Source organism: Rattus norvegicus, chromosome 19, assembly GCF_036323735.1.
Source record: "Rattus norvegicus strain BN/NHsdMcwi chromosome 19, GRCr8, whole genome shotgun sequence".
Taxonomy (NCBI): Eukaryota; Metazoa; Chordata; class Mammalia; order Rodentia; family Muridae; genus Rattus; species Rattus norvegicus.
The window spans coordinates 628,669-637,892 of record NC_086037.1 but is presented as its reverse complement, the minus strand read 5'-3'; the positions used below and the strand labels follow the sequence as shown (position 1 = coordinate 637,892).

The 9,224-nt window shown below is 52.7% G+C and overlaps 1 protein-coding gene across 4 annotated transcripts; it reads left to right on the top strand.

Moving 5' to 3' along the window:
* Positions 1-740: 740 nt before the first annotated feature.
* Cmtm3 (CKLF-like MARVEL transmembrane domain containing 3) lies at positions 741-8,893 on the top strand. 4 transcript variants are annotated; one of them, XM_039097537.2, is made up of 6 exons: positions 741-862; positions 2,025-2,240; positions 4,874-5,029; positions 5,916-6,011; positions 6,388-6,508; positions 7,963-8,893. In XM_039097537.2, the coding sequence occupies exons 2-6, from the start codon at positions 2,094-2,096 to the stop codon at positions 7,995-7,997; spliced, it is 555 nt and encodes a 184-aa protein (XP_038953465.1). In that variant the 5' UTR covers positions 741-862; positions 2,025-2,093; the 3' UTR covers positions 7,998-8,893. The 4 variants fall into 4 exon arrangements, with proteins under 4 accessions (XP_038953465.1, XP_006255111.1, XP_008770463.1 ...); XM_006255049.5 differs by lacking the exon at positions 741-862 and adding an exon at positions 981-1,333; XM_008772241.2 differs by lacking the exon at positions 741-862 and adding an exon at positions 1,631-1,759.
* The last annotated feature ends 331 nt before the right edge of the window (positions 8,894-9,224 follow it).

Sequence of the window (9,224 nt, the reverse complement as noted above, 5' to 3'; positions counted from 1 at the left end):
CCCTTTAGAAAACACAGAAATAGAATTCTAAGAATATGTTTTTGCTGTAATCCCAAGCGTGGGATCTGGGAGGTGCTTCAGATCGTCCACAGCAGCTAAGATTTGCCTCGTGCTCTGGCAGGGTGTGGCTTTGCCAGCTGCAGATAATGTATGCAATTGTGTGACATTTGGCATTCTGGGGACATCTCAGAGGGTGTATACATGCTAGGGTCCCAAGAAGCGGGGTCGGCTGTTGGTTATTGTTGGTTGCAGGTTGTGCACAAAGAAGAAATTAGATCTCTTGACAGCAAAGCTCAAACTTGCCCCAAGGAACTCAATGCCCTTAATCAGCAGGAAGGTCTAATAACAATGTCACCTCTTTCCAGCCCCTGACTTTATTCAGGGATCTCTTTCCTTTTTCTTTCACTCTCTATCCAGTTTTCTCTCTTATCTAGTTAAAGGGTTAAAAGAGTGGAGGGAAAGGTATGGAGAAGGGTGGAAGAAAGAAGAAACCACAAAGTAGCCAAAGACAGCTATAATCACCCCTGGTCTCTATCAGCACCCAGACACAAGAGAATGCACGCACACGCGCGCGCGCGCGCGCGCACACACACACACACACACACACACATCACGTGAATGGTTAGAAAGGACAGTTGTAAAAAGTCCCCATGGCAAGAGGAAGCATCAATTTTCCTGAGGGCACAGTGGGAGGGAGCATGACTAGTGACTTAAGTTTATCTAGCTGACAAGGAAGAAAGCAGCGACTTCTTGAAGAGCCTCATAGTAGTTATGGGGGGCAGGAGTGCAAACTTAGTGGTAGTTAGAGAGCATCCGGGATGGGATAGTGGTGGGGGAGAACAAGGACAATTCCAGATCTCTGGTTAGTCCAGTAAGGAATAAACCCAAGCCTGAGGCAGCTAACAAAAGAGGCCAGGAAGAAGGACGTGCTAGCTGAGGCCTGACAGGGAGTGTGACCTGAAAAATAGAAGAGGAAGATGGGCAAGCCAAGGAGTAGAGGAAGCGTGGCCTGGGAAGTAGTAGGAAAACTCCAAGAGGAGCCAAGAGGGAGAAAGCACTCTGCAAGTGGAGAGGACTGGGCGGGAGTGGTGGAGGGGGGATCCTGGAGTTGTCTAGGTTCAGAAAGTGCCTAGGGTAGAAAGTTATTTCGTGCTTAAAGAGCAGAATGCGGAGCAGGGACAGGTGGTCGGCCTCGAAGCGCTCAGGGCAGATAAGTGGGTCTGTGTCAGTCAGGGCGGGGTAAGGAGACAGACGACACAAGAAGACTCCAAGCCAGCAAGCCACACAGAGCAAACCCCGCAGCTGGGGTTTGAGGGGGACTGGGAGGACCTAGGTACAGAGTCAGAGGGGGTGGGACGGAGCGGAAATAGTGAGTGGGGGAGGTGGGGAGGTGGGTGGGGAGCATGGGAAGGGGTGGGAGAATAGGGCAGAAGATAGGGGGAGCAGGTAAAGGAGGCTGTGAGAGACTGGGCACAGAGAATGACCGGGATGGGCTGGGGGGAGAACCAGTATGGGAGGTGTGGAGAATGAGAAATGACCGGAGGATAGAGGGCCAAGGATGATCGGAGGGGCAGTGTGGTGCAAAGAACCACGGGTGGGGAAGGGAGTAGGGGGAAGGGTCCGAGGGTGCGCCGGGGTCAGTGGGCGGGACAGGACGGAGGGGGAACTGAGAATGGAAGGCCAAGGGGTCGGGGAGGATCCTAGCGCCAGTGAAGAGGCAAAGGACGTAAGGGGAAATAGAGAAGACAGACTGGACTAGGTCTGAGAGGCAATGAGGAGTGGTTGGAAGGATGGGGCAGGATATGGGCAGGGGCAGTGGGGGAGGCGCAGATGGGAGGATCGAGGGGACGGATGGGTAGGGCAGTGTCCCAGAAATATGGGGCTACGTAGAGAATGGACGGAGGGAGAATGGGCGGGGCAGGGTTCGAGGGGCAGTTGTGGGTGGGGATGGGGGACGTGGGGGCGGGGCAGTGGAGGATGAGTCCCGGGCCTAGTCTAACTCAACTTTTTCTTCTTCCGCACAGCGGGTTTCCGCTTCCCTCCAGAGCGGTGGGTGAGACTGTGAGGCCGAGGCTCGACCAGATAGCGCCGCTATGTGGCCCCGGGACGCAGAGCCAGAGCCCGACCCGGAGTCCACGCATGGCCCCCGAAGTGGCAGGACAGTGCCGGGGCTCCGAGCCCTGTTGCCCGCACGCGCCTTCCTCTGCTCTCTTAAAGGCCGCCTCCTGCTGGCCGAGTCGGTGAGTGCGCGTGCTCCCCGGGTGCGTGAAGCCAGGTCCCCGCGCCCCCCAGCCCCGGGCCTTGCATCTCCAGCGCAGGGAAATCGCGTGAATTTGGGCCACCGCCCCCAAACTTGCTACGGCTTTTCTGTAGCGAGCTCGAATCAGAATCAGGCCCGAGCCGTGGTTTTCCTGGCTTCTCCAACCCACGAGGCCATCGAAAGGGATTAGAGACCAGGGTTTGGGGACCTGGACCCCGCTAGAGCGGCAGTCCGGCGGCTGTGTGACCTCGAGCGCCTCCACCCTCTCTGGGCCCCCGGGACTGCTGCGCTCGCTCGGCTCCTTCTGGCCTCGCCCGCTCTGCACAACCTCCCACCTCCTCTGTGGAGACGTAGCGGCCTGTTTGATGAAGATCCTGCGGAGTGGGATGAGCCCCCGGGGAGTGGGTGAGGCCGGGGCCACGTAGTGAAGGTGCAGGCAGACCACTGTCTCAGGGTGGCAAGCCAGCGGGTGACTTCATGCTCTTCTTCCTCCCTCCCGCACCGTACTCCTTCCTCCTCCTTGCTTGTCCCCACCCGGATAGGAAAGTCTCCTTTGTCCTCCCAACACTCCAGCATCATCACGTGTGGGGCGGGAACTGGCATGGAGCCTATGGAGATTGGGAGAGGGGTGGGAGGAGGGACGGTGGAAAGAGGAAACAGCCCATGGTGACAGCCACTTGTTGCTCAGATTTCCTAGCAACTTAATATCCGACCCGTTCTCACTTAGAGTCGGAGATAGAAGAGACAGTGGTTTTGCTAGGAAATTTGACAGGTGACCATCTAGTGGCCTTGAGGATAGATGGGGGCGGGGGTTCTGCCCTTGTACCCCATGACTTTTGAAGGAGGCGTCCACCCTAGGACACCAATAGAACCTAATACTTTGTTCCTAAGCGAGGTACCAAGTGTACCTAACGCCCATTCTCTAACTGGCCGTTTCAGATCTCTGGGAGCTTCTGGGGGCATAGGGCGGGGACTTTGAATCCACTGGCCACTGGCTTCAATCCTACCCTACCCAGTAGCCCTTCATGGAAAGGGGGTGAGTGCCAGCCAGCCAGAACTCACAAGATGTCCTTGCCCTAGCTGGGTGCCAGAAATCCAGACCTAGGAAAATATGAAGGGTAAGGGGCAAGCTTATAGGGTATAGGGGAGCCACCCCTAGTCATTCCTCCCCTTGGTCCCGTGCAAGTAGGGAGTCTAACCTGGATAGAAAGCTAGGGGAAGCAGCCACCAAGAATCAGGGCATGAGAAAACAGGAATCAAGGGGTGGTGTGTGTGTGTGTGTGTGTGTGTGTGTGTGTGTGTGTGTGTGTGTGTGTGTGTGTGTGTGTGTTGGGGCAGGGGAGTGTCACCAGAATCAGACTTTCTTAAGGAGAATGGTAACAGAAAGAGGAGAGGTATAAGAGCAGCCTTTGACAAGGAAATACAGTAGGGGCTGATGGCAACCTCAGAAAGCCTTTCTCTAAGCCTTAAGTTTCCTGTTTTCCCAAGGGAAGCTCAGCTTCCCCCATGATATGTTCAACGAAAGGGGTGGGAGTGGGGTTGCTGAGATCAATTCATTTGTCTGAAGCAGCCATGGTACCTCATGCAGGACTCCTGGGTTTCTCCTTAAACTGCTGAGCTATAGATGGACTCAAACCCATCCACAGTGATAGATAGAGAGGCTGTGAGTAGCACCCAAGTGGTTGTCAGAAGCAGAGAAGTCCAGAAACCTTAGCAAGGATTGGGCTTGAAGAGCCACTGACCTATCTTCTTCATCTTGTTTCCATGCCATGCACAAGTCTGCAGTAGTGAGCCTTAGCATCCTCCATACCTAGAGCATTGTGGCCCAGGCTTCTGGTGGGGTATAGCTAGCCCCACCTTTCACATAGACTGGGAATGGTGCAGCAGGAACCCTATGTCTTTACTCTCTCCAAGAGAGTTATGACTTTGTTGAGATTGGGTTTCATGTATCCCAGGCTGAGGAGGACTTTGAACCTCTGGTCTCTCTGCTTCCCCTCCCAAGTGCTAAGATTCCATGCATGTACCGCCATGCCTAGTTTATACAGTGCTCTGGATCGAACCCAGAGCTTTGTGTAGCCTAGGCAAGTTCTCTACCAGCTGAGCTGCAACCCCAGCCTCATGCATAGCTATTGTTGTTCTTTTCATGAAGACTCGCAGATGCAGGAGTGGCAAGACATCTCTATCAACCCCCCTGCATCGCCGCACCTGAACTGTGCAGTGGCTAACATTGCTCAGCCTTCTCTATCGCCCGTTTCCATCCACCTCCCTGTGCTTTCAGTCATTCAAACTCAACTGTAGATGTCAGTACGTCTCCACCGCAACCACTTCAGCATGCACAACATCCTTAATGAAGTTAGGTTTACCTAATTAGGTGTTGGGTGTGACGGTTTGAAAGCAGTAGATTTTAGCTCCGGCTCGCCCCCTTGTGGACACAGCTAAGCTGGCTATGTTCTGTCGTAGAGCTTAAGAGTTCAGCAGCCCCACAAGCACCCTGCTAGGGAGTCTGGGGCTTCGAGATGGGGTCCTAGCAGGGATTCAGCAAGGTATAGGACTCGGGGTTATGTCCTGGGCTGGGGGTGGTAAGAGGGTTTGAATATCCTTGCTCTTCCGCAGGGCCTTTCATTCATTACCTTCGTCTGCTATGTGGTATCCTCGGCATCTGCCTTCCTCACAGTGCCTCTTCTGGAGTTTCTGTTGGCCATCTACTTCCTCTTTGCTGATGCCATGCAGCTGAATGACAAGTGGCAGGGCTTGTGCTGGCCCATGATGGTAAGGATCAGGGGAACCAGAAGGAAGGGGTTGGCTGTCACCCAAAGAATCTAGGGTTCCACATTTCAGCCCTACTGTCTGCAGCAATAGTGAGCAGTTTGAAAGCTTCAGATAATTCAGGACACTCACACAACTCCACCGCTGCCCACCCATTAGCACTGTGACCACGGTCCTCATGGTAGGAGCCTCCTGAGCTGGTCTGTGACACTGGGCACCTAAGGATGATTCCTGACCACCAGGTGGAGCTGTTGCTCTGACCTTAGAGGAGGAATGTGTCTCAGCCACAGGCATTCAAGCCATTTCCAGCAAGGCAGGGTAACTGAGGACTTGGGACTTCCTAGAGTCTGGTCGTCTGGCATGTGACCACCTTATGTGACCACCTGAAGAACTTGCAGTCCCGAGAGAGTGCCTTTTAGTGGATAAAATGCATCACTGAAAAAAGCCACCAATGACTTGGGCTCAGACCCTACTCTCTAGACTTTAATCTCCAGTGTCCGTGTAATCACCTAGTCATAGCTAACAGCACTGCAGCCTCACCTCAGGGAGTAAGCAGAGACTGTGATCATAAATGAATCTCACTGTGGTAAAGCCAAGACCCTTGGGGAACTAGATGTTCTCCACTTCCCATTTCTGCCGAGCAAACTGTAGGCTAGTCTATACCCATTTGCTATTTGCAGAGAAGATACAGCTGGACCAGGGACAGGGCAGTGTAAGTTGCTGGAGGTCTTCAAGACAAGAGGCACATGAGGAATAGATTCACGGCCAGGACGTGCAAGTGGAGCCCGGACAGGGACTCCGTGGGTGCTGGGGCTGGTTGTGTTGGCTCCCCATGCTGTGCCCCATTTCAAGAGATCAGAACAGAGTGGACATGTTCCTCTCTCCTCAGGACTTCCTGCGCTGTGTCACGGCTGCTCTCATCTACTTCGTCATCTCCATCACTGCTGTCGCCAAATACTCAGAAGGGGCTTACAAGGCAGCAGGAGTGAGTGGCTGCCCTAACCCTCTCTGATGATACCCAACAGCATCCCTCCGAAATGCTCCAGGTCCTCCCCTTTGGCACCTACTTCCATAGTGGAACCTGGGCACATCCCACCCCTGCTTAGGCCCTGGGTCCCTGTGTGGGTCTCTGCCATTCCAGTCTGCTAATTAGAGACTTACTCTGTCCTCAGTTGGGAGGCTGGTGTCTACCAGGCCCATAGTCCTTATTGGTGGTAACTCAAGGGCTGTGCCTGCCCATCAGTCCTAGTTGGGTTACTCCTCAGTGCTGCTTGCTTATACCCAGTCTCCCAGAGGTCCTTGCAATGTTCCTAGCCACCTTGTCTGTATCCCCTGCCATATGCCATGAATGTATCCCACAGGTTTTTGGCTTTTTTGCCACAATTGTGTTTGCCATTGACTTCTACCTGATCTTTAATGAAGTGGCCAAATTCCTCAAGCAAGGAGACTCTGGGAACGAGACCACAGCCCATAGGACAGAAGGTGAGTGGCCAGTCTGTGTGGTTTCTGATAAAGAACCTAGCTGACCGACCACTTTCAGGACAGCTGTAGAGTTCTGCCCTTCCTTGGGGACACCTGCTTTGTCTGAGGCTGGAGGAAACATGGGAAGTGTTTTACAGACTGACTACCTGTCATACCCCTTCATTGTCAAGGTTAGTCTGCTAGGGCCTCAGCTTAGGAGGAAAGCAGGTGTAACCTGCACCTCTGGAGGCTCCCTAATACCCCTCTGCGCAGCCAGCCAGTCAGGACATTGTTCCTTCTGGGACCAACCTACTAGACCCAGCTCTTTTCCTCCTTGGGAGGCCCACAGCACCCAGGCAAACACAGGCACAGTCTGGCCCCGATTTTGTTTAGGCTGAGTTTGTTTTTGAAATAGGACCTCAGTCTGTATAGCTCAAAATGGCCTAGAACTCACTCTATAGCCCAGGCTGGTCTCAAGCTCATGGCAACCCTTACCTGGCTTGATCGGACCTTTTTCCAAAGAAAGTGCACCTGAGCCGAGTGCTTCTCTGGAGCAGGGCAGCGGTGCTGTGGCTAGACAAGAATTGCTCAGGGCAGGTCTTGGCCATAAGATCTCCATTAAATACTAAATGTCTGAAGTAGACCAAGTTGGTTAGATTTAGGGGCCACCAATTTTCCATTGGGAGTTCCAGTGACTGTCTCAGTGCTAAAAAATGAATACCATTCCAAACTCTTTTCTGGTCTGTGAGTTAAATGCTCCTGGATGCTGTCTGTCTTCAAGCCTTTGGGATCTGTAGCAAATGCTGATCAGCCAGCTCAGGGACCAGAGCATAGATGTCCATGAATACACATTTTGAATATTATGTGGTTTTAATGTAAAATAGTTGTTTTGCAATTAAAGTATTCTTGGCCTACATGCCGAATATGAATATAGCAAGCCTGTCCTACTCGTACCTCCCTGGCTAATGGATGAGGGGGAAGAAGCAGGGCTTGGGAAGGGACATGACAAGTATCAGAAAACACCCGCTAGTACGAGGGACAGGCATTAGAGTACAGTGCCTTGTCTTATGAGGCAGACAGTTCCAGAAGGTTCTACAGAATAATCTTTATAAACAGCTAAACCCATAAAATAGCTTTACAAGGGGGGGGGGAGCATCTTTCAGTGTATTCAGTTCAGGGATAATTATTATTGTCTTTGCTTTGTCCTGCTGAATGGGGGTGGAGAAAGGAGTGCAGGTGTACAGTTCTGACATCGCAGGTGAGAGGCAATGTCTGGGTGGCTTGGACCACCTGGGTAGGAAGCATGTGGGCGTTGGGCTAAGTAGAAGGGCCTACTCTCCCTACCTGTGCCCCAGTGCCCAGCCTGCCTCTAAGATAGGAGAAGCAGGGCCCAGGTCTCCTGCTGGATGGCGGTGCCCCCCATTCCTACGCCACGGCCCAGGGGCTGGTGTGAGCACCCTCTGTTTTCCTTCCAGAAGAGAATTCCAACTCTGACTCAGATTCTGACTGAAGGACTGTCTGCGCTTGCCAACTGGAGCCACTCAGCCCTCTCACCCATACCGTCCCCACGTGGCTACAGGAGCATGGCAGGGAATGCCCACGGGAGAGCAGAGTGAGGCCTCAACTCACAATTGGCTGTTGGCTTGGTGCTGCTGAGCTAGCATGGTAGGGCTCGTTGAACATCCTCCCTTCTCCTTTCTGTCTTTGGGCCCCTTTAACCTCTTTGCCCCACAGAAGCACACGCCAAACAGAGCCAATCACTGCAGTTCATGTAGCAGCATGGGGTGCGGTGAGACTTCCTTTTATTAACAGGGACAGACAAAACCACAGCAGGCTGGGCCACCAGCCCCAGCCTGCACAGAGTGTTTCTGTTCACGCCTGCACTTCGGTTGATAGGACTTTCAGGAATCTTTGTTCAAGAAGTTTCCCTCCTCACTGTGAAACAGGGAGAAACTTAACTAGCCAAGTCTTCCACTGGGGGTCTGAGACCTTTGCAGAAAGGAACCCAAAGACTTGTTTACCACGGCCCACAGACAGGGAGCCAACCAATACAGTGGCAGTGACCAAGTCACAAGTGGCTGGGCAGGCCCAGCCAAGCACTCTCCTCCTGGGGATCCTAAAAGGTAAAGTGCTTCCTCCAGACACCTGGGCAGGACCACCAGTGACATGGGCCTTCTATCCCTTGGGGGCTGATACTGTGTATGTGTCTTTGATGGGGTTTTCTTTTTTTATATTTTTTTTTATACAAAAACAATGTAACAAATGGCCTTTTCTGTAACCCAAGAGGCCCCAGGAATGAGCCAGAGTTCTGGGCCCATGTTTTGGGCATTTGTAACCTTCTTATCTTGCATGTGAATCCTCTCCCTAAAAAAAATTGCCACAATGGATTAAAACAAACTGACTACATGCTTGGAGTGTGTCTGACTAAGAAATCCACCCACTGCCTACAGACACATTGTGCAGTAACTGCCTGTTTCCATACAAGCAGGCACAGTGAGTCCTGGCAGCTCTGGCATCAATGGCAAGACAGTACTTACTCTGCTGGGCATCAGAGTAACATGTGGCCACTGCTGGTGCCCTTACTCAATCCTGTAGTCCAGGCACTAAAGGGTAAGCACACACTCTAGTTAAGTTGGTGTCCTTCGGCAGACAAAATGTTGAGGCTTAATGGTTTAGGAACTAGTTGAGTAAGGGACCTCAGAGCAGCTGCTACAAGGACCCTAGTCAGCATTCTGGC